General features: G+C 37.8%; 1 protein-coding gene across 7 annotated transcripts in view; it reads right to left on the bottom strand.

Annotated features, from left to right (window-relative positions):
• Positions 1-25,394, bottom strand: part of LOC102191363 (zinc finger protein 14 homolog) — an 86,078-nt gene that overhangs the window by 60,159 nt on the left and 525 nt on the right. For 2 of the 7 annotated variants that reach the window (XM_018063346.1, XM_005692345.3), the window contains exons 2-5: positions 17,351-17,505; positions 15,508-15,580; positions 12,706-12,832; positions 12,305-12,403 (exon numbers count right to left, since the gene is read on the bottom strand). In XM_018063346.1, the coding sequence (XP_017918835.1) occupies positions 12,305-12,403; positions 12,706-12,832; positions 15,508-15,580; positions 17,351-17,382 (331 nt within the window). In that variant the 5' untranslated portion in view covers positions 17,383-17,505. Of the gene's footprint in view, positions 1-12,304; positions 12,404-12,705; positions 12,833-15,507; positions 15,581-17,350; positions 17,506-25,255; positions 25,375-25,394 lie in introns of those variants that run through there. The other 5 variants (XM_005692346.3, XM_018063345.1, XM_018063343.1 and 2 more) reach the window with 5 other exon arrangements.

Genomic DNA, 25,394 nt, shown 5'->3' with positions numbered 1-25,394 from the left:
GGCCAGCAGCTTAGGTTGAGTGAGTAAGATTACAGCCAGAGATTAAAAGAACACACATCCATGTTGCTGTTCAGTCGCTCAGTCAAGTCCAACTCTTGTGACCCCAGGGACTGTAGCCTGCCAGGCTCCTCTGAACATGGAGCTTCCTAGGCAAGAATACTGGAGTGGGATCATATCTACTTAATTGAGTTGTTGTCTGTTTGGCCACACTGCATGGTATGTGGGATCCTAGATTCCCGCCCAAGGATGGAACTCTAGGCTTAATCACTGGACCACCAGGGAAGTCCTGTTGTCAGGATTAAATGAACACGTCTAAGGAGAAATGTCCAGGGGCTGGCAAACTATGGACTGCAGCCCTGAAATAATTTTTCTAACTGGAACACAGTCACACTTATTTGTTTGTGTATTATCTATGACTGTTTATGAGTTCTGGTTGCAACAGAGACCACATTGACTGCAAATCTAAAATATTTACTATCTAGCCCTTTAAGAAAAAGTTTGCCAGACCCTGCTTAGTTCTGTGTTGTCCACTGCAGTAGCCACTAGCACATGTCTATTTAAATTTAATATAATTAAAATTGAAAATTCTAATTCAGTTCCTCCATGGCACAACCCATTTATCAAGTGTTCAATAGCCAAATGTGTCTAGTGTCTACCATACTGGAAATCAGAAACATAAGACACTTTTACCATCACTGAAAAATTCTAGATTAAGTAACTAGAGACTTAGTTTCTCTTTAATCAATGATAGGGAAATAGAAGGTACCAGTCCAGACAGGAGAATACCTTAAGAAAAGTCAAGTACTAAATGAACCTAGCATGTTCATTATACTATATGAATATATATGAGTTCATATATACTATAGGGAAGATTTTTTTGTAGCTGGACATGGTATATGTTTGGGGTCTGATGACAATACTATGCCTTGGAATTCTGTGATTCTGAATTGTGGGAAAAAAAGGAGAGGACTTAACAAGTGCACAAGCACTTAGTAGTGATGACCAACTGACAGGAAGGGTATTTGTAGGTTCAAAGATAAGGGGAAAGAATATAATGGGAGGCAGTGTATTGCTATTGGAAGAAAAGAGGTATAAGATGAATTTTGAACTCAAAATCAATTGATTACCCACTTTGTTTTCTTGGACACATTAGTTCATCTTTCTGAGCCCCCAAGAGTCTGTCTATATGATAGAAATAACTAACTCTTATGATCATTTTGAGGACTAGGAATACTATATGAAAAAATATTTGGTGAAAAATACATACTTAGCATTTGGGAGGTAATATTATGGAAGGATTTTCATACAAAAATGGAGATGTTGGCAAGTGAAATGTTTTGAAGACCACACTATGGATCCAGAGAGAAAATTTCAAGTCAAAAAGGTGAAGATCATTCTAGTACCATCTTCTTTCTCTCATGTAATTATTTAGCAAATACTGTCTAATTTTGCCCCATGTATATCCTAAACTCTTCCATGTATATACAATATAATATGTACTATGAAATAGCTCTTTCTTGGATTACTAGAATAGCCTCTTACCTACTTCCCCCCACTTGAGCTTTGTAACCCTGATTTTGTAACCTTGAATCCATGTCACTAGAATAGCATTATCCTGCCACTGTTCTGCTTAAAATTCTTTGATGGTTACATTGCTCTCACAATAAGAGCCAAACTCCTGAATATGGTCTACAAAGCTTTGAATGATCTGGCTCCTGCCTGCCTTTCAACCAAATCTCACTCACCCTATGTTCCATTTTGGTTTCTAAGCTTCATTCACACTGGCCCTATTTAGTTCTTCAAGTGCTCCCAGCTATTAGTCTCTATTTAGACCTTTCGAGGTCCTTTTTCTTATGTTTAGAGGTATTTTCTTTTACTCTTGGCCTTGATAACTATTATTCATCTTCCAAATCTCTACTCGAAGGTCATACTTGCCAAATCTCTACTTAAAGGCCTCCTATGATCCTCTGATCAAATTACGTTGTTATTTAGTTGCTAAGTTGTGTCCAACTCTATGCGACCGTGTGGACTATTTGTAGCCCACCAGGCTCTTTTATCCATAGGATTCTCCAGGAAAGAATACTGGAGTGGGTTGGCATTTCCTTTTCCAGGGGATCTTCCTGACCCAGGGATCAAACCTGCATCTCTTGCATTGGCAAGTGAGCCACCAGAGAAGCTCAAATAGGCCTTGAGTCACTAGCTATTTCAGGAAAATATTGAAAATCAGAGCTTAAAATAAACAGAAAATAAGACCTCAGGAGAGACAACAAAGGGGAAAAAAATGCCAAAATTCAGAAAACATATGCTTCTAAAAACAATATTATATGACAATCCCATAAGAGAGTGACGCTAGGAAAAGAAATACTGAAAGAAGAATTTCTTTCTTTGTATTTTATAAAAATACAAAGATGAGAACTTAATAAAACCTCACAGAAAGTATAACATAAAAAGAGAGATGGAAACGGGGGGTGGGGGGAAAGAGCAGATACAAACTACTATATATAAAGGAGATAAACAACAAGGTATAGCCTAGGGAACTATATTCAATATCCTGTAGTAAAGCATAATGACAAGAATATGAAAAAGAATGTATATATATATGTATAACTGAGTCACTTCACTGTTTACCAGAAACTAACACAACATTGTGAATCAACTGTACTTCAATTAAAAAAAAAAAATTGTAGAGGTAGCACAAGAAATTTAAGATCTGAATTATGAGTGTTCAATCATTCAAAAAATTTAATGAGTTCGTATTATATGTCAGACATGATGGCAAGCACTGGACCTGAAAAGTGATCTATCAAATAGAGGAAAAGAGAAAACAATAGGGAACAAACCTTCAACAAAATAATAGTAGAAAATTTCACAGAGTTTTAGTTTCCAGAATGAGTGAGTTTGTCTAGCCAAACGGAAAAAAAAAAAAAAATCAGTATCATGATACCTCAACACGAAATATTAGAACATCACAAATAAATAATAAATGCAAAAAGCTTCCAAAGAGTTTAAATACACCACTTAAAAGAATTAAGAACCTGAATTGGTTTTGGACTTCTCAATAACACTAGATACTAGAAGATTTTAGAAATCCTTGGAGGAATGCCTTCAAAAAGTTGAAGTCACTTTTTCAACCTAAATTGGTATTTCTAGTCAAATTATCGATCAAATTATGACGGTGAAATGAAAACATTTTTATTCATGCAGGGATTCAGAAAATATACTTTCTATTTACTTCTTTTGCATTCTTTCCTTGGTTGCTTTTTGCTTCAGAATAGTAAGAAAACAGGGCTTCTCTGGTGGTCTAATAGTTGCCTTGCAATGCAAGGGACACAGGTTAGATCCCTGGTTTGGGAAGATCCCACATGTCCCAGAGCAACTAAGCCGGTGCACTGCAACTACTGAGCCCACGTGCTGCAGTTACTGAAGCCTGTCCACTAGAGCCTGTGCTCTAAAACAAGAGAAGCCACTGCAATGAGAAGTCCCTACACCGCAACGAAGACTAGCCCCCACTCTCAGCAACCGGAAAAAGCCTGTGCACAGGAACAAAGAACTACTACAGTCAAAATATGAAATAAATCTTAAAAAAAAATAGTAAGAAAACAAATCAAGAAAAAGGAAGGCAGGAGATCCAACAGACTAGGTATAGACAAGAATCCAAGGTATGCAAATACAGAAGAGAATCCAAATGAATTCAAAGGGGAGGAGTTAAGGGAGTCAACGGGATGATCCTAAGGGAATCCACTGGATGACAATCAAGGAAACTCTAAAATAACAGCTGTGTTACACCACACATGGGGAAGAAGAACAGAGGGTTAGAGGAGGGATATCTCAGTTAAAACACAAACCACAGCTACCTCATGTGTCTGAAAAGAGATTACTGACAGATAAACAGAAAACTAACCAGTTCCCACTTAAGACAGTTTAACTTCATGGAAAAGAAAAGTTGTACAAGGAGTGAAATGTGACTACAGGGCCTGGCAACAAAAATTTACATAGTTATTAAGCAAACTGAATAATTAAATTGTGATATACTATGTATGGAGAATAAAGGAAGAGGGTTTAAAGTAAGATAAATCTTCAAATTCCCCAGTGAAAAGTCAATCATTACTAAAACTAGAATGAACTCTTGAAAAAAAGATTTTCAGAAGAGAAAGGATAGAAATGGTAACTGAAAGAAAAAAGAAAAGAGATGACAGGGTCATGGGGTAAGAAAATTATATAGGAAATAAAATAAATGTAAGATATGAGTTCTAGAAGGAGAATATGGTGATGATGCAAAAACCACAGTTAAGACAGATTGCCAGAGTTGAAGAAAATTTAGTAATCAGATGGTTCCTTTCTGCGCTGAGCAGGATTTAGGAGAAAACAGTTTTAACTATATGTATCTTGGCAGAATTTCTGAGGTTCAAAGAAAAAGAAAACTCCATATAAGTAATAACCCAATGAATCAGGTTGTATCCTACTCACGTGTTTGTGTTTGGTGTTGCCCCAACAGTTCTCTAAAGTTTTAAATGAGTTACCAGTGTTGACATTATCAGATTTAATATAGAAATCTGGGTTTCTGGCTTTCCTTTAAGGACCAGATTATCAGGCAGCATTAGGTCTGTGTTCTCAAATGACAGCTGTCTCCTAGACTTAATATGTGCTCACTCCTCTGAGACAGGGTACAGACTCTCTCATTATCTCCTAGTTCCACATGGATGCTAGGCCAGGGTTTCAGTTTCCCTGTACGCCTGCAACATTGCTTTTCTTAATTTTTCTTTCATTCATGAAAGGTTTTTGCTGGCTATGGAATTCTGGGTTGACAGTTCTTTACCAAAAAAATACTGTTGCACTTTTGCCGATGTCCATGGTTTATGAAGAGAAATCCAGTTGTTCCACTGTTTCCCTAAAAGTAATGCATTATTTTTACGGTTCTTTCATTGTCTATGGTCCTTTTGGGACTTCAATGATATAAATATGAAAACTCTGTTGTTATCCCACATGTCCCTGAGTCATTCTTTTTCCTTTTTTTCTAGCAGCACTGTGCTGCTTGTGGAATGGTAGTTCCCTAACCAGGGATTGAACCTGGGCCCTCAGCAGTGAGAGCACCTAATCCCAACCAACTACTGGATTGCCAAGCAATTCCCCTTGAGTCATTCTTTTTTTTTTTTTCTCTTTCTTGTCTGCATAGAGGGCCAAAATCTCCAGGCCCACCTTTATTTATTTTATTTTATTTTTTAAATTTTAAAATCTTTAATTCTTACATGCATTTCCAAACATGAACCCCCCTCCCACCTCCCTCCCCATAACATCTCTCTGGGTCATCCCAATGCACCAGCCCCAAGCATGCTGTATCCTGCGTCAGACATAGACTGGCGATTCAATTCTTACATGATAGTATACATGTTAGAATGCCATTCTCCCAAATCATCCCTGAGTCATTCTTTTTAAGTTTTTGATCTTTTTTTCTGTTATTCATATTGCATAATTTCTTTTGGTCTTCCTTCAAGTTCACTAATTTTCCTTTATTATCTCCATTTTTCAGTTGTAAAATTTTCACTTTATTTAGTTATTTATGTATTTATTCCTTTTATTTTTCATTATGCTTATTTTTGGCTATGCTGGCTCTTTGTTGTTGCTCATGAGCTTTCTCTAGTTGTGGTGTGAGGGTTTCTCATTGAGGTGGCTTCTCCTGTTGCAGCACACAGGCTCGTGGCCTCCAGAGTGCAGGCTTATCAGTTGTGGCACATGGGCTCAGCTGTCCCAAGGCATGTGGGATCTTCCTGGACCATGGATCTAACTGGTGTCGCTTACACTGCAAGGCAGATTCTTAACCTCCACCACCAGGGAAGCCCTATATTTCCTTAAATGTATCTTTTTTTTTTGCTATTGAGTTATATGGATTTTGTATATATATTTTAGATATTAACTCCTTGTTAGATACATAATTTGCAAATATTTTCTCTCATTCAGTAGGCTCCCTTTTCATTTTGCTTATTGCTTCCTTTTCCATACAAATTTTTAGTTTGATGTCATCCTACTTATTTTTGCTTTTGTTGTCTTGGCTTTGGTGTCATATCCAAAAACTACAAGACTGATGTTAAGGAGCTTTCCCTCTGTTTTCTAGAGGTTTTATGGCTCAGGTCTCGTATTCAAGTCTTTAATCCATATTGAGTTATTTCTGAGTAAGGTGTAACATAGTAGTCCAGTTTTTTCAACAGTACTTATTGAAGACAGTCCTTTGCCCGTTGTATATTTGTAAAGCAGTTATCCTCCAAATAAAAAAAAGTTAAAAATAAACCAGACTGTGATCTTTGAAAAAAAATACCTTTTGCTGTAAATCTTCCCCTAAAGTGTTCAAAGTAAAGTGACAATTAATAGAACTAAAAAAAAAAAAAAAAAGAGTAAGCTGAGACCCAGCAATTATATTCTTAGGCATACTTCCTAGCCAATATCGTACATATGCAAATTTAGGTATTTACATGTTATTATCTTAGAATTTTACGTTAATTATGTGATACATATATCCTGTTGTGCTATATTTTATAAATAACTATACTATTTTTTAAAATTAAAAACTTAGTGGATAAATTGAAGAGTCAAAAGGTCATAACTGAAGAATATATTAGTGAATCAATACAAATTGGTGCAAGGAATTTTTTTTTTTGCTCTCATCTGCATTTTTTTACATTTTGATTTTATTGTAGTTGATTTACAATGTTGTGTTAATTTCAGGTGTACAGCAAAGTGACTCAGCAAAATGTATACATAGATGTATGTATACATCTATTCATTATTTTTTAGATTCTTTTCTTATATAGGTTGTCACATAATACTGAGTACAATTCCTTGCAGTATACAGTAGGTCCTTGTTGATTATCTATCTTATGTAGAGTAGTATCAAAGTAAGGAATTCTATGTAAAAGCAGCATAAATAGAAAAAGAGATGAAGAATTTAAAACATCAGAGGTGATCCAGATGTTTTATTACCTGTTTAATAGGAGCTCAAGAGAGAAAAGAGGAAATGGTAGCAAGGTAATGTTTAAAGAGATGACTGCCAAGGATTTCCTCTCACCAGAAAAAGATATAAATTCTTGGATTTAAAAATACAACCAGAAACAAAATATGAAGAAATAAAGGTAACCACACCTCAATGTATTACAGTAAAAATTTAGTCCCTTAGAGGAAAAGTTTATAAAGAAAAACAATCAGACATCAAGAAGAAAACATAAAAGAGTATCTTCACAATAATAACAATTTGTTTAAACAGGACAAAAAGTACACATAGTGTGATTCTGTTTATGTATTATAAATCAGATTCAGAAATAGACCAAGGAAGAATTTCCTACATAAGACCAAGTAAGTGTGAAGCCCAAAACAGAAGACTGATAAATCTGACCAAAATTAAGAACTTCTGTTCACAAAAAGAAACCATAAAGAGCACTAAAAGATAACCCAGAGTGGAAGAAGACATTAGCAATTTTTAGAACATGGAATACACTCAATAAGCAAAATATATAAAGAACTCTTACACATCATTAAACATTAAACACAGGCAATCCAACAGAAAACCAGGTAAGAAAGACTTGAACAGGCAATTAGCTAAAGAAGAATTTCAAAAAACCAATAATGATATGAAAATGTCTTCAAGCTCATCAGTAAAAAGGGAAATGCAAACTAAAACTACACTGAAGTATCACTATATATGCTCAGCAATTGATAAGAATCTAAGTTTGACAATACATTAGGAAGCATATGCAACAGTGGGAGCTCCTATATACTGCTGGTGGGACTGTAATCTAGTATAAGCATTAAAGAAAAGTGGAGAACTTCTCTGGTGGCACAGTGGATAGGAATCCACCTGCCAATGCAGGGGACATGGGTTTAATCCCTGGTCAGGGAAGATTCCATGTGCTGCAGAAAAGCTAAGCCCATGCATCACAACTACTGAGTCTGCGCTCCAGGGGCCCAGGAGCTGCAGCTACTTAAGCCCATGCTTTCTAGAAGCCACTGCAATAAGAAGCCCACATATCACAATGAAAAGTAGCCCTTGCTCACCACAACTGGAGAAAACCTGCACAAATCAATGAAGACCCAGCACAGGCAAAAATAAATAAGAGTACTAAAACAAAACCTGAGAACTTAAAAAAAGTTGAAAACTGGACAACTAAAGATATGATGCCATGTGATCCATTCATTTCTCTACTATTCAAATCACACAGAAAATGTTCATACTAGCAATTTTTAACTGTCAAAAAGTGGAAACAACCTAACTCTCTATGAAAAGTAGAACTGAAAAATAAACTGTAGTATATTGGTATAATTGAATAAATCAACTCTGACTATAAGAAATAATATGTATGAATCTTAACAGCAAAATGATTAATAAAAAACAACATAAAAGTATATATAGTACGATTCTATGTATATAAAATTCAAACTCAAAACTGAACTATATTGTGGTGGCTCTCTTACTTGGTAAAAGCAAAAGGGGACACAAAGAACTATGGACATAGATGTGCTGATAGTGTTTTAAGTTCTTAAAATCTGAGTGATGTTTCCATGTGAGTTCATTTTATAACTGTTTGAATGTCTACCTATAGTTTGTTACCTTTCTGTATTTGAGATAATTTTCAATAAAAAGAATTAAAATATATTACACTGCCTGCTGGGCATATCTGTCTCTGAAGGTACAAGTGTATAGTTGGAGCAAAGAAATAGAAAGAGTCCCTGAAATACAAAGTATTAACATAAACCAGAACTTCCAACGAACAGGCAGACAAAACAGTGATGACATAAGCAGCTGTTGAATAAATGGTGCTAAAATAAGCCATTAGGAGCAGGGGAGGGGGGATTGAGTTGGACTCTCAATTTATAGTTTACTGTAAAAGAACTTTAAAATGGATTTAGATGCTGTTAGAAACAGCAGAGGGGGCTCCGCCCATCCAGGCTGGCGGCGGGCTGAGGGGTGAGGACGCCAGGGCCAAGGGGTGAGGACGCCGGCTGGGCCATGGGCTTGTAGAGCCATGACCAGGCAGGGTCGGGCCCCTGCCGGCGGCCGTGTGTCGCGCCCCATCTCCTTCAGCGCGACCTACCACCTCCACAGCAAATCTGTTAGTAATGAAGAAAACTTGAAATTATTTGGGAAGTGCAACAACCCAAATGGCCATGGGCACAATTATAAAGGAGGCGATTATGAAGCCCCTTGATCATAAGAATCTGGATCTAGATGTGCCGTATTTTGCAGACATTGTAAGCACAACAGAAAATGTAGCCGTAAATATCTGGGAAAACCTCCAGAAATTTCTCCCTGTGGGAGTTCTTTATAAAGTAAAAGTATATGAAACCGACAATAATATTGTAGTCTATAAAGGAGAATAACTCTTAGAGATTAATTTCCAACCATATTTGAAGAGGATCTTTACCCCCTTGAACAATTAAGAAGTCATCACCTAACTGTTGCACTTCCACCTTGTGTTCTGGAATCATTGTGAGTGAGTCCTGTTCTAGACTCAAATATAATTTAAAACCAAGTTTGTAATGTATTCTGAGTATTATTTAAAGAGTCTTTCATCTATAGATTAAAATCACTTTAGCAAAAAAAAAAAAAACCCAGCAGAGAGGCTTCCCTGGTGGCTCAGTGGTAAAGAATCTGTCTGCCAAAGCAGGAGACACAGGTCTGATCCTTGATCCTGGAAGATCCCACAATGCTGCAGAACAACGAAGCCTGTGTGCCACAACCACTGAAACCTGCAAGCCCTGGAGCCTGTGCTCTGCAACAAGAAAAGCCACTGCAATGAGAAGCCTGAGCACCGCAACCAGTGGGTAGCCCCCGCTAGCCACAACTAGAGAAAAGCCTGAGCAGCAATGAAGACCCAGCATAGCCAAAAATAATTAATTAATAAAATTATTTTAAAATATAGCAAAATAATTTTTTTTTTAAAGAACAAGATATCTATGAAATTTGTAGAGGTCAGTTAATTTTCTAAAATCAGAAATTGTAATCATCACAAAAGAGATGACTGCAAACACATAAGATTCCACAGGATGCAACAAGATTCTGAGTGCAGCAATTAAGACTGGACGCAGCCAAATAAATAAATAAATAAATATTTTTTAAAAATATGCCAATCCAAATTAAAATTTATGAAGTACAAAACACCCCATGGAAATGGGTATATAATGTTTTTATTTTATAAAGTCCATAAAAATTGACTGAGGAGAATTAGAGCAGTAATAGATAAAAAGTGTAAAATATAGTAGTGAACATGTTAAAGACAGTAGCACCATGAAGGTGAAAATGTCCCCTCTCACTAGTACTCAGTAGAATGACACTAAAACAATCTGATGTACCAAGAAATCAGTGTAAAAGTTACTGGGGATGACAAAGCAGTCAAGTTATGCAAGGGAGACAACGTCCATGTTTTTTAGAATTACATATTGAGGTTATGCAAGGGTGAAGTGACGAGAGCTCTTGCATTTGAAAATACCTGAATAACAACTGGGGTAGAAGAAGCACCAGGCCTCCTGGCTGCTCCCCACACACAGCCAATGCATACTTGCCTGAGGCCCTTCAATGTTTTGCTTCCTCTGGGGTGTTCTTCCTAATAATCACATACAATGATTTACAGCTATACTTCTTCAGGTCTCTGTCCCAATGTTACCTTATTGGAAAGTTTCTTGTACCCTCTCACAAAAAATAGCATCTCCACCTCTCCACTTACTCTTTTCAGCACTTACCATTATATATTCATTTATTTGTGTATCTCTCCCTGCAGCTGAGGGTAAACTCTGGGAAGAGACATTCTGCATATTCTACTCACTGCTCTAATTTCAAGTGTTGAGAGTAGTGCTGGGCATGCAATAGGTATTCAATATATATCTACTGATCTAGCAAGAGATAAACGGATAACGAAGATATGATACATACATACAATGGAATATTACTCAGCCATTAAAGAGAACAAAATAATGCTATTTGTAGTATCATGGCTGGACCTGAGGATTATTATACCAAGTGAAGTAAGTCAAAAAAAGCCAAAATTTCCTATAATATTGCTTATATGTGAAATCTGAAAAACAAAATGATACAAATGAACTTAATATACAAAACGGAAACAGACTCACAGGCTTAGAGAATGACATGATCACCAGGAGGGAAGGATAGGGAGGAGCGATGGACTGGGAGTTTGGGATTGGTATGTATACACTGCTATATTTAAAACAGATAACCAACAAGGACCTACTATACAACACAGGGAACTCTGCTCAATATTTTGTAATAACCTAAATGGAAAAAGAATTTGAAAAAGATAGACACACATATATGTATAACTGAATCACTTTGCTGTACATCTGAAACTAACACAACATTGTTAATCAACTATGCTTCAGTGTAAAATAAAAATTTTTTTTTAATCACACAAAACATATACTGAATGAAGGAATACGCTTTTTTTTTTCTTTTTTTCTATATCGTTGTTAGCCTTGAGATCTCAATGGAAGCACAGATTCTTTTTTCAAGCACTCTAAACTCAATGACATGTATGCTCAAATCTTCCTCTTATGACAGCTATGTGGATCAACCACTCTTCTACCTCTTTAGCCTCCCCTTTCTGCTGAGCTCCCTATTTTAACCTCTCTCATGCTTCTACATTTTACGAGTTATAAACAGTAAGCTATAAACTCTGAAACTGCTTTTTCTTTATTTTTTTTCTCTGGCTGCGCCAGTGGCTTGCAGGATCTTAGTTCCCTAAGGATTGAACCTGTGCCCTCTACAGTGGAAGTACAGAGTCCTAACCACTGGATTGCCAGGGAATTCCCACTTACTCATTTTTTAATCTTTCTGTACCTAGCAGAGTACTTCACACACATTAGAAAATCAGCAAATGTTCATTAAAAGTATGAAAGAACCAATGAGTGTATCTACTGTATCTTATAAGCTCTAGAGGAAGTGAGTCTTTGGTAATGTAGAAAAAAATGGTATTTGAGGAGACAGTGATGCTCTTTGAAGACTAAGTACAAAAGAGGATGAGAAGCTGATAAGGAAGTACATTCAAATTATGCATAGAAAGAAGTATTATTAGAGAAGGTGGAGGAGGGCACTGGCTCATTAGAATTGGGACAGAAGCATTAGAGGAGACGAGCAGGAGGAGTGTGTTAAGTAAGGGGAAAAGGTAAGATCATTTGAAAGGTCATGCTGAAAAGGCTTACTTTTTGCACAACAGGCCTAAAGTTTTTAAGGAAAGCTTCCCAGACTGCATTTCAAAGGTGCAATCTCTCCATTGACTGACTGGGTCATCACCTGCCATGCCTCACTTACCTGGCCACTGGTCTCTTGTTAGTTCTCTGTCAACCAACCAGGGCTCCTTCCCTTGCTCCAAGAAGGAGATCACATCTGGTTTAGAAATAGAATGTCCTGCTTACAAAAGAAGTAAGGAGAAGTTTATGTTGAGAATGTCCCAGAATTCAAATCCAGTCCTTTCATTATTAAGAAAGAGTCAAAGGAAGATACATCATATTTATGAAACATTATAGAGCACTTGAAACTTTCCTCACAACTCAGTGCAGCTTCCTCTTTCTAGCTCTACAAGATTAAAAACATTCCTCTGGGAATAGGATGTAGATAGAAACGCAAGTGGTTACTTGAAAAGTAGGTGAGTATAACACCAGAGGAAATAGACCTTCTCAGGGCAGAATCTAAATTATTATGGATGTCCTTACCCATTGAAACCAGGTTGCTGTAATTCTCCAACATCACATCTCTGTATAAATCTCTCTGATCATCATTCAGGAATTCCCACTCCTCCTGAGAGAAGTCTATGGACACATCACTGAACATCACTGACTCCTGGAACAACAACCATGTTAAATTTTTAAAAATTAGGTTTGATTAATAAAAACATGTGTTTTTGTGAAGGGAAGAGAGAAGAAAAAAATAAAAGAAGAATTGAAAATAGCAAGCACACAGAGTGGAACTGAATGGGATGCCTCTGGAGGACTGTAAACAAATAAATAGGACTGAATCACTATGCTTCCAAGTCATTCTGTTTCCTCCAGGCAAAACTACCTGTGGATAGTTGGGCACTTCTGTTATCCAGCTAAGTTTGGGGAGGTATAAAATCCAGCCAAGATGAGTTTCCCAATTCAATGAAGTAGTATATACAAACACTTTGCAAACGCTATGTTATGAATACATGTGAGTTTCTTTTCCAAAACAGCTAAGAGTATAATTTCAGAATAAGGGAAAAGAGAAGACATTAAAAGCATCCAGAGGAGAGCAGGCTGGATAAAAGCCATCAAGAATCACAGAGGCAATGGGGTTCTTAAGAAAACCACTAAAAATAAGAAATAGTAAGAACAATTCTTCAACATGCTGATGAAGAAATTCTGGGGACGTCCCTGGCAGTCCAGTGGTTGAGACTCCATGCTTCCAATGCCCCCCAGAACCAGGGAGCACAGGTTCGATCCTTGGTTGGGGCACTAAATCTCACAAGCTGCCATGGCACGCCACTCTACCCAAAAGAAAAGAAATTCTGACCTAGAATTCTATAACCAAATCGTCATTCTGTTGTGACAACTGAAAAAAGAAACTCCCAGACATGAAAAGACTCAAGCACAATTTCTCAGGAAACTATCAGAGGTTGTGCTCTACCAAAATCAGAGAGTAAACCAGAGAAGAAGAAGACATGAGATTCAATAAATATGTAAATTAACACAGGAAAACAGAGAAGGAAAATCCCAGGGAAAAAAGGGGAAGTCTTTGAGAAACAGGCCTAGAGAGCAACTAGACAAAATGGGAGCAGGGTGAAGAAGGGAACAGGGATGGAAGTTTCCATGTTCAAAAGGAATTGATGTATTTGATCAGACGGAAAACATACTGACTTGCACGTGGCAGTGATCTAGAGATTTTGGGTATAAATACATGGACAACTAAGCAAATGAGGGGAAAAAGCAACTAACCCCAGGAAAAATGACAGACCGTAACAGAATAAAGCCACAATCTGGCTCAGTAGTGAGGGATATTTGCAGTTGTGACAATGTGTACACTATCGATTTAACCAAAAATTGTGATATAATAACAGGATCAGAGGAAATGAAGGGTGCAATATATGAGCATAATGTCCTTTCCACTTTGCAGGAAGTCAAAAGATAATGAGTAAATCTGACAATCAATATTCAAGAATTTAAGGCAGCTTTGGGAATGGAACTGGTAGTGGGGCCAGAATGAAATACCCTACTTTACTTGTGAACATGTATAAAATAATTTAAAAAAATATTTTATCTTAGAAAATTAAATTTGCATATAATTCAAGACTGAGCCATTCCAATGTCACACTATTATAAACTATATAATAAGAGTTATTTCTTGTTAAACAAATTCTTTTTATAAGTATTTTTTTTTCACTGAATGTTTTGTAATATGGAAATAAATGACTTCTCCTCTGCTTTCAGACATTGAGGCTGAAGGTGATCTTTAATGACCTTCCCAATGTTGGTCCAATTTTACCTAAAACTGCCCATTTCTTGATGTAAATACCCATTGTTCCTAAGCTACAGGAAATTGACAGAGCATGATCCAGCTTCACACAATGGCATTACTGAAGTCTATTTATCATGGATGGTCTCATGGGGTGTCAGAGCTTTGACATCAGACTTTTATAACCACCAATCATACCCCCAAACCTGAAGGGCTGATACATTAAGAGACCTTTCCGTGTATTAAGAATGACATCAAACAAAACCATCGCACAAATTTTCTTCCTGGAAAATCTAGGTTTATGGAGATGATCAGGGCTTTTCCCTATGAGGTGCCCTAATTATCCTACCCATCTCCATCCCATCAATCACTGTCAAAGAAAATTAGATTCGTTAACTAATGGAAAACACATTTCTATTCTGCCAAGATTTCTGACACAAATCTGACAGAAGACGGTCAAAGACTTATTAAATGAGATTGTAAACGTTATTTAAAAGAAGGAACTGTAGAGGGCACTGGGTCGTTTTAGGAGGAAATAGGGGTCAGGTTCCTGAAGGGGGACCAAGTTAACCAGTGCAAAAAATTTTTTTCTAAACCTCAGATTGTTTTTATATTATGCAATTCACAGTATGTGGGAACAAATCAGGATTTATGACGAAATCCATAAGCAATTTTCTAATGGGTTTTAATTTGATTAAGACTTCTTCAGAGAAACTTGGTATCTAACCCCTTGGCCCTTGAACAGTTACCTGTAACTAAGAGTATAAAGATCTTTAACCAGATATTGTTTCCTTTTTTTAATGATTATCTAACCACTTATATTTTTCTATAAATATCTCTACCAAGAGAGCAATTTTTGAATTGGCTTATTAGAGACCTTTTCTTTAGAGCAAGAGTAAGAGAACTTTGACACTGTGTATAAGTGAACTGTCTGAAGGCTGCTGTTGTTTTTAAACACCAAAAAGCATCGTGATAAGGAAAGCAAATATTTACATGTACTAGGGGTAAAAATGACTCTATCTGAGCAAAAAGAAACAGCATCTCACCTGAGCCATGGCTTTGATATTTGCAGAAAAGGACCAGTTCTTCCCTGGGCTCCTTTTTTGGAAAGAAGCAGAGCTGGAGAAGACAGAAAGAAGTTATATAAGATGCCACTTGCCTCACAGCTCCCAGTATGATCATTTCCCCTCTGCTTACTTCACACAAACACTGGAGGGATTTGTGAAAAGAATGGGCAAATCTCTAATTACCCCTACTCCAGAAACCTCAGGCCTTGACTACAGCAGGACAGATTTGGACCACTTGATATAGCTTAGCGAATATAGCTTGTACATAGATTCAAGCAGATTCTTTACCAGGTGAGCCACCAGGGAAGCCCTGTATGTATACTCATATATACACAAACATATAGTTTAAAAATTACGAATGGCAGCATATTATATACACTGTTATGTTGCATTGTTTAGTCACTAAGTCATGTCTTCTTTTGTGTCCATATGGACTGTACCCCTCCAGCCTCCTCTGCCAATGGGATTTCCCAGGGAAGAATATTAGAGTGGGTTGCCATTTCCTTCTCTAGGGGATCTTCTTGACCCAGGGATTGAATCTGCGTCTCTTGCATTGGCAGGAGGATTCTTTACCACTGAGCCAGCAGGGAAGCCCATACACTGTTAAACACACTGCTATTTTTACTTAAAAGTATCTTGGACCAGATCCCAACTAGTACGTTCAAAGATACATAATTAATTCTCTTTGCTTACATTGGATTCTATTAAGTGGATACACTTTAATTTATTCAACCAATCTGCTGCCAATTATCATTTGGGTTGTTTCCTATCTTTCACTATAACAAACAATGCTATAGTAAATATCCTTGTACATATTAATGGATCATTTTACCTGTATATGAATTCTGAATGATTAATTCCTAAAAGCTGGTCATATGCATTTTAATTTGGATATACATCAGTCAAACCAATTTTCAGTGATCTTGGATTGTACAATCAGGTCCAAAGTCCTGACCAAGAAACATCTGATTGATAAACCAGATCCTCTAATCTTGTCTAGTTTGAGAAAACTTTTGGGGTTAATGAATCTTGACTTAAGAAAACTGTAATCCAAAAAAAGCAAACAAAGTAATTTTACAGAATTTACAGTAATTTGGGGAAAATATTAAAATCAGCATAACAACAGAGAGGAAGTAAAATCACAGAAATAATAGAGAAACAGACTAAATCCATATCACTGTTGCTTGACAATAGCTTTTGACTATAAGTATGTGAAAACTGTATATTCTGTCTATTTCCTTTACTAATAGAAGCCTAAACTGTTTTAGGGGGATAACTGAATTTGTGATCGATGTCTACATGTTTAAGAAAATTTGTGTCTCTTTATAGGCTGTAAGAATGTAATAAACTGAACATTATAAAGGTATAAGGGGCAGTGAGCATTCCACTATGCATCAAGCTCCTTGATCATCAATTGTCAATAATTTTATGTAAAACTGGCCACTCAGGAAATAATTTCATGGTATCACGGTATCAATTATTTAATAGCTACTTTTACCACTACCCCTAGTTACTCACTGCATCCCCCCACAGGTAAACAAATTCCAGACATGAAACCCAAAGTAATCCATAAATGCCTCTTCCTTAAAACCTGAAAGCATTCCTTGAACCTAAGTATTATTATTTACTAAGTTCTTAGTATTTTTCTCAACTGCACAGCCTATCATGTACCAGGTACTGTGCTAGACACTAAACAATCAACAGTTATCCAGAAAGATTTGAAAAGAATTCCTTCTCCTATACTTCTCACTTTAATTCCCTTTTTCTAGTCTGTCTTCCTGGCCTTTCCCTAATTATAAAGGGACTTCCTCAGGTGTTGTACCTGTCAAGCAGAATGGGCAGGAAACTTCTCATCTCAATAGCTTCATATGCTTGTCACATTCCCAACGCTCTTCATCTTTTCCCCTAGATGGTAACCTCCCAGGCTGAATTCTTCCATCTGGAGGATCTGCTCCTCTCTTTTAAAGCCAATGATCTCTGTAGCCAAGACCACAGTATGCTTGCAACACAACCACACCGAGGCAAAGAGCACTGTCAAAAGATAACACTATAGAGAAGAGTCTCGCACTCTAAGTAGCTTAAAATTTGTGAGAATTTTGCACTCATCTAAATAATAAACCTATCTTTTAATCAAAAAATGTAATGTTTTAAATTATTTCCAGCAGTATCCTGAAAATTTCCTGTATGCTAGGAATTGTACTTATCTGTTAATAATAGGGACCTGAAAAGCAGTTTAATTTTTCTTTAATAAGAAAGCAGAAGTAGTTAGTGACTGGCTTTGGCCCCCATGATTGTTTTAGACACAATATCTCTCATACAATTAAAGATTACCAGACATGCAAGGAGATAAAAACAGAAAACACGCAGAACCAAAGACAATTTAGATACTGGAGTAGGCAAAACATTTAAAGTAATAATAGCTACAACTAAAATGTTGAAGACAAGCTAGGAAGACAGGCAAGTGGATGGATGATAAGATGAAGAAACTAAACACAACTGAAATCCATAAAAAAGAATCAAATTGACTATCTATTTCAGCCAATTAAGAAATAAATAAGTTACTACGTGGTTTTGAGAAACCAGGATTACTGAACTCAGACAAGCCAACAAAAAATATATACATGAAGTACAAGAGAAAATAATAAATAAATAACAGAAATGAGTGCAAAAGATATATGGGACAGTTAAAAGATCACCACACATGTAAGTGGAGTTTCAGAGAAGAAAAGAGACTGGACAGGAATTAATATTTGAATAAATTGATTAAAAACCCTAACGAGAGTATCAAGAAGCTCAATAAACAGAAGACTAATATACAAGAAGGTAAGCAAACACACAAAAGCAAAACCACAACCAAGCAAATTGTTAGAGTCAAACTGTTGAAAACCAAGGAGAAAGGAAATAAAAGACCTATTACCAACAGCACGATGAAAAAGAGAGGAATAATACAAATGAACGAAATCAGTAAGGAAAGGGAATATCTTTACAGATGCCATTGACATTAAAAAGACAATTTGTTATTTTTGTTTAGTCCTAAGTCATGTCTGACTCTTGTGATCTCATGGACTGTAACCCGCCAGGCTCCTCTGTCCATGGAATTCTCCAGGCAAGAATACTGGAGTGAGTTGCCATTCCCTTCTCCAGGGGATCTTCCTGACCCAGGGATCAAAAAGAAAAACCATATGAGGGACTTCTCTGATGGTCTAGTGGCTAAGACTATCTGCCCAATGCATGGGGCTCAGCTTTGATCCCTGATCAGAGAACTAGATCTCACATGCCACAACTAAGACCTGGCACAATCAAACAAATAAATAAATATTTTTTTAAAAAACCATCTGATACTTACTAATTAAAAGGGGAAAAGCAGTAATTTTACAAAGGAGAAACCAGAGAGAAATCACTCTAACCAAGTAACCTAAGTTAACACTACTAGTAATGAGATATGATATAGCTTCTGATATGACACATTGAGAAGAAGAAATTATTTCTGTGATCTTTTTGCCAAAAAGGCATAGTCTAAATTTAGCCAAGAGGAAACAGCAAATTCAAATTTAAAGACATTCAAAAAATAGGCCAAAGAACTAAACAGACATTTCTCCAAAGAAACATACAGATGGCTAATAAATACATGAACAGATGCTCAACATCACTCATTATCAGAGAAATGCAAATTAAAACCACAATGAGGTACCATTTCACGCCAGTCAGAATGGCTGCTATCAAAACAATAAATGCTGGAGAGGGTGCGGAGAAAAAGGAACCCTCTTACATTGTTGGTGGGAATGCAAACTAGTACATCCACTATGGAGAACAGTGTGGAGAGTGCTTAAAATAGTCCTGGAAATAGAACTGTCATACGACCCAGCAATCCCACTGCTGGGCATACACACCAAGGAAACCAGAATTGAAAGAGACATGTGTACTCCAATGCTCATCACAACACTATTTACAATAGCCAGGACATGGAAGCAACCTAGATATCCACTGGCAGACAAGTGGATAAGAAAGTTATGGTACATATACACAATGGAATACTACTCAGCCATTAAAAAGAATGCATTTGAATCAGTTCTAATGAGGTAGATGAAACTGGAGCCTATTATACAGAGTGAAGTAAGCCAGAAACAAAAACACCAATACAGTATACTAATGCATATATATGGAATTTAGAAAGATGGTAAAAATGACCCTATATGTGAGACAGCAAAAGAGACACAGATGCAAAGAACAGTCTTTTGGACTCTGTGGGAGAAGGTAAGGGTGGGATGATTTGAGAGGGTAGCATTGAAATGTGGATATTATCATGTGAAGCAGATCATCAGTCCAGGTCTGATGCATGAGACAGAGTGCTCAGGGCTGCTGCACTGGGATGACCCAGAAGGATGGGATGGGGAGGGAGGTGGGAGGAGGGTTCTGGATGGGGAACACATGTGCACCCATGGCTGATTCACGTTGATGTTTGGCAAAAACCACTACAATATTGTAAAGTAATTAGCCTCCAATTAAAATAAATAATTTTTTTTAAAAAAGACATTCAACAAAATAACTGGCCAGTGCTCTTCAAAAGTGTCACAGTCATAAAAGATAAAAAGGACTAAAGAACTATGTCAGATGGGAGGAATACTAATAAAACAAGACAACTAAATCAATCTGGGCATTTAGATAGGATTCTTTAACATAATAGGGCACTGATAAGACAATTAGCAAAATTTAAATAAAGTCTGCAAATTAGCAAAAGTCATGTATCAGGGTAAATCTCCTGGTTCTCCTAATTGTACTGTGGACACTTGAGTGAAGCGTGTATTGGAATCCTTTGCCTTATGCTTACAATATAAAAATCAAAAGTTTCTTAAAAATGAAAAAAAAATTAAAAGGACCAGAGGACACTTTTAAAAACTGTTATGGCTGAATGGCTAATAAAAATAGGAAAAGAGGCTAAACAGCGTAACACATCAGGGAAAAGTAAATTAAAAACTGTGATGAAACTCTGCTATATATCCACCAGAATAGTTAAAAGATTGATAATTTCAAATAACAGACATGACGCAGAGCAACTGAAACTCTCATACATTACTGGATGCAGTGTAAACTGGTACAATATAAAATACTGGTAGTTATCAACGAAACATGCCTGCTCAATGATCCAGGATTTCCCTGATGGCTCAGAGGGTAAAGAATCTGCCTGCAATGTGGGAGACCTGGGTCAGGAAGATTCCCCTGGAGAAGGGAATGGCTACCCACACCATTATTCCTGCCCGAAGAAAGCCATGCACAGAGGAGGCTGGAGGGCTCCATTCCATGGGGGTCACCCAATGATCTAGCAATTCCACTCCTAAATATTTACTCAAGAGACGAGCATTTATTTATTTTAATGATTATCTAGTTAGCTTGGTTTGTGCTGGATCTTTGCTCTACGCAGGCTTTTCTCTAGTTGCAGCAAGTGGGAGCTACAGTCTAGTTGCAGTGCACAGTCTTACTGCAGTGGCTTTCCCTGCTGCTGAGCGCGGCTCTAGGGTGCTTGGGTTTCAGTAGTTGCAGTGCATGGGCTCAGCAGTTGGGACTGCCAGGGTCTTGAGCACAGGCTCTATAGTTGTGGCTTCGCTGCTCTCTGGCATGTGGGATCCTCCTGGTTGTTCTTTAGTTATTCAGTCGTGTCTGACTCTTTGTGACTCCACTGACTGTAGCCCTCTAGGTTCTTCTGTCCATGGGATTTGCCAAGGCAAGAATATTGGAGTAGGTTGCCATTTCCTTCTCCAGGGGATCTTTCCACCCAGGGATTGAACCTGCATCTCCTGCATTGCAGGCAAATTCTTTACCACTAGGCCAACAGGGAAGCCCCGAGAAGAGCATTTATGTGTTCATCAAAACCACAGTAGAATGTTCATAGCAGCAACACAATTTGTAATAGCCACAAACTGGAAACTATGAAATGTCCCTGGGTGAACAGTGTAATCAGGGACGAAAACAGGAAGTCAAGAAATACCGGGAGTACAGAATGAAGCAGGGCAAAGGCTAAGAGTTTTGCCAAGAGAACACACTGGTCACAGCAAACACCCTCTTCCAACAACACATGAGATGACTCTACACATGGATATCATCAGACGGTCAATACCGACATCAGACTGATTATATTCTTTGCAGCCAAAAATGGAGAAGTTCTATACAGTAAGCAAACACAAGACCAGGAGCTGACTGTGGCTCAGATCATGAACTCCTTATTGCAAAATTCAGACTTAAATTGAAGAAATTAGGGAAAACCACTAGACCATTTAGGTATGACCTAAATCAAATCCCTTACAATTATACAGTGGAAGTGACAAATAGATTCAAAGAATTAGATCTGATAGAGTGCTTGAAGAACTATGGACGGAGGTTCATGGCATCATACGGGAGGCAGTGATCAACCATCCCCCAAAAAAGGTAATGCAAAAAGGCAAAATGGCTGTTTGAGGAGGCCTTACAAATAGCTGAGAAAAGAAGAGAAGCTAAAGGCAAAGGAGAAAAGAAAAAATATATCCATCTGAATGCAGAGTTCCAAAGAACAGCAGGAACTTATCTGCTTCCTCAGTGATCAATGCAAAGAAATAGAGAAAAACAATATAATGGCAAAGATTGGAGATCTCTTCCAGAAAATTAGAGATGCCAAGGGGACATTTCATGCAAAGATGGTACAATAAAGGACAGAAAAAGTACAGACCTAACAGAACTACAAGATATTAAGAAGAGGTGGCAAGAATACACAGAAGAACCATACAAAAAAGATCTTAACAACCCAGATAACCACGATGCTGTGTTCACTCACCTACAACCAGACATCCTGGAGTGCGGTCAAATGGGCCTTAGGAAGCATCACTACAAACAAAGCTAGTGGAGGTGAAGAAATTTCAGCTGAGCTATTTCAAATCCTAAAAAGATGATGCTGTAAACTCAATATGCCAGAAAATTTGGAAAACTCAGCAGTGTCCACAGGACTGGAAAAGGTCAGTTTTCATTCCAATCCCAAAGAAAGGCAAGGCCAAAGAATGTTTAAACTACCGCACAATTGCACTCATCTCACACATTAGCACATTAATGCTCAAAATTCTCCAAGAGAGGCTTCAACAGTACTTCCAGATGCTCAAGCTGGATTTAGAAAAGGCAGAGGAACCAGAGATCAAATTGCCAACATCCACTGGATCACAATAAAAAGAAAGAGAGTTCCAGAAAAACATCTACCTCTGTTTTATTGACTATACCAAAGTCGTTGACTGTGTGGATAACAACAAACTGTGGAAAATTCTTCAAGAGATGGGAATACCAGACCACCTTACCTGCCTCCTGAGAAATCTGTATGCCGGTCAAGAAGGAACAGTTAGAACCAGACATGGAACAACGGACTGGTTCCAAATTGGGAAAGGGGTTCATCAAGGCTGTATATTATCACCCTGCTTATTTAACTTGTATATGCAGAGTACATCATGCAAAATGCCAGGCTGGATGAAGCACAAGCTAGAATCAAGACTGCCGGAAGAAATATCAATAACCTCATATATGCAGATGACATCACCCTTATGGCAGAAAGAGAAGAGGAATTAAAGGGGAGAGTGAAAAAGCTAGCTTAAAACTCAACATTCAAAATACTAAGATCATGGCATCTGGTCCCATCACTTCATGACAAATAGATGGGGAAACAACGGAAACAGTGACAGACTTTCTTTTCTTTGGCTACAAATCACTGCAGATGGTGACTGCAGCCATGAAATTAAAAGACTTTTGCTCCCTGGAAGAAAAGCTATGACAAACCTAGACAGCATTTTAAAAAGCAGATACATTATTTTGCTGACAAAGGTCCATCTAATCAAAGCTATGATGTTTCCAGTAGTCATGTATGGATATGAAAGTTGGACCATAAACAAAGCTGAGTGCTGAAGAACTGATGCTTTTGAACTGTGGTGCTGAAGACTCTTGAGAATCCCTTGGACTGCAAGGAGATCAAACCAGTCAATCCTAAAGGAAATCAATCCTGAATATTCATTGGAGGGACTGATAATGAAGCTGAAGCTCCAATAATTTGGCAATCTGAGGTGAAAAACTGACTCACTGGAAAAGACCCTGATGCTGGGAAAGATTGAAGGCAGGAGGAGAAGGGGACGACAGTGGATGAGATGGTTGGATGGCATCACCAACTAGATGGACATGAGTTTGAGCAGGCTCTGGGAGTTGGTAATGGACAGGGAAGCCTGGCGTCCTGCAGTCCACGGGGTCGCAAAGAGTCAGAGATGACTGAGTAACTGAACAGTGGATTTAATAAATTGTAATATACCCCCAAATGTAATGAGAACTAAGTACAATTACACTCAACAACATAGATGAGCTTCACAGACATAATGTGGAACAAAAGAAACCAGACACAAAGGAATACATGGTGTATAATTCCATTTAAATATGAAATTCATGAATGGATCAAATTAATTAATGGGTATAGAATTCTGAATACTGATGTTGGGAGAGGAATATCTGGGAAGGGCATGAGGGAATCTTCTGGGGTGCTGGCAAAATTCTTTATGATGATCTAGCACTCCGGCACTCTTGCCTGGAAAATCCCATGGATGGAGGGGCGTGGTGGGCCGCAGTCCATGGGGTCGCTAAGAGTCGGACACAGCTGAGCGACTTCACTTTCACTTTTCACTTTCATGCATTAGAGAAGGAAATGGCAACCCACTCCAGTGTTCTTGCCTGGAAAATCCCAGGGATGGGGGAGCCTCATGGGCTGCCATCTATGGGGTCACCCAGAGTCCGACACGACTGAAAGGACTTAGCAGCAGCAGCAGCAGCAGCAGGAAACTGTTTTATGGCCATATACTTAAGATTTGTGCACTTTACTGTATATATGCTATATATCATAAAAATGTTTTAAAAAAACTATCAGAACCATGTTTTGGTAGGGACATGGAGCAATGAGATGTTTGATACACGTATATAAAGTATAAACATGACACTCACTTTGGTAAATATCTTGGCACTATTGGGAAAGTGGAAGATACATGACCTAGCACTCCTAGAACTCCATTGGTAGGTAAACTCGTGCATGATAACCTATGTAAAAGAATGTTCATGGCAGCACAGTCTATAAAGTAAAAAGCTAGAAATAACGCAAATGTCCATCATTACTAGAAGGGATGAATAATAGTTTAATGGATGGAACATAGCAAAGAAAACAAATGAACAACTATTAAAATATAATATGGGTAATTCTCAAAAACACAGTTGAACAAATAGAGTAAGAGATAAAAGACAGTATAGGGCATTCATATAAAGTTTTAAAATAGGGGAAAACTACTGTATAAAGCTTAAAGAGATATATATACATAAGTGAAAAAATTTCATACAATTTTCCAGTCACACAAACATAATCACACAAATTTAAACCATCAGGGTGTCATACAGCTAGAGATAACCCACAACCCAAACACAGGGCCGCATACCCAGGGTCACATAGCACAGTCACACTTTTCGCAAGAGGACAGTCACACCGGCACTGTCACGGGTACTGCACACCTGCACATGGCCGTACACTCACAATCACACTCAGCACAGATAAATCACACAGTATCCACAGGTACCCCACAGGTATCTGCAGCCCACAGTCGCACAATCACACCCCTCTAAGGGGACAAACGCTATCACATTCACCGAGTCAAAAGCTACTCACATCCCCACATACAATGCCGCAAGTGATTACACGCACATGACCAGGACGCATCCCGTCACATCGGCACAGTCACAGGTTCTCAGACAGTTAAGCAAACGGTTATCACTGGAACCCCACACACGCTCATTACCGGAAGAGCCAGACACAATCACGTGGTCATTCATCACTTACACCA

Source organism: Capra hircus, chromosome 18, assembly GCF_001704415.2.
Source record: "Capra hircus breed San Clemente chromosome 18, ASM170441v1, whole genome shotgun sequence".
Taxonomy (NCBI): Eukaryota; Metazoa; Chordata; class Mammalia; order Artiodactyla; family Bovidae; genus Capra; species Capra hircus.
This window is presented reverse-complemented; position numbering and strand designations above follow the sequence as displayed.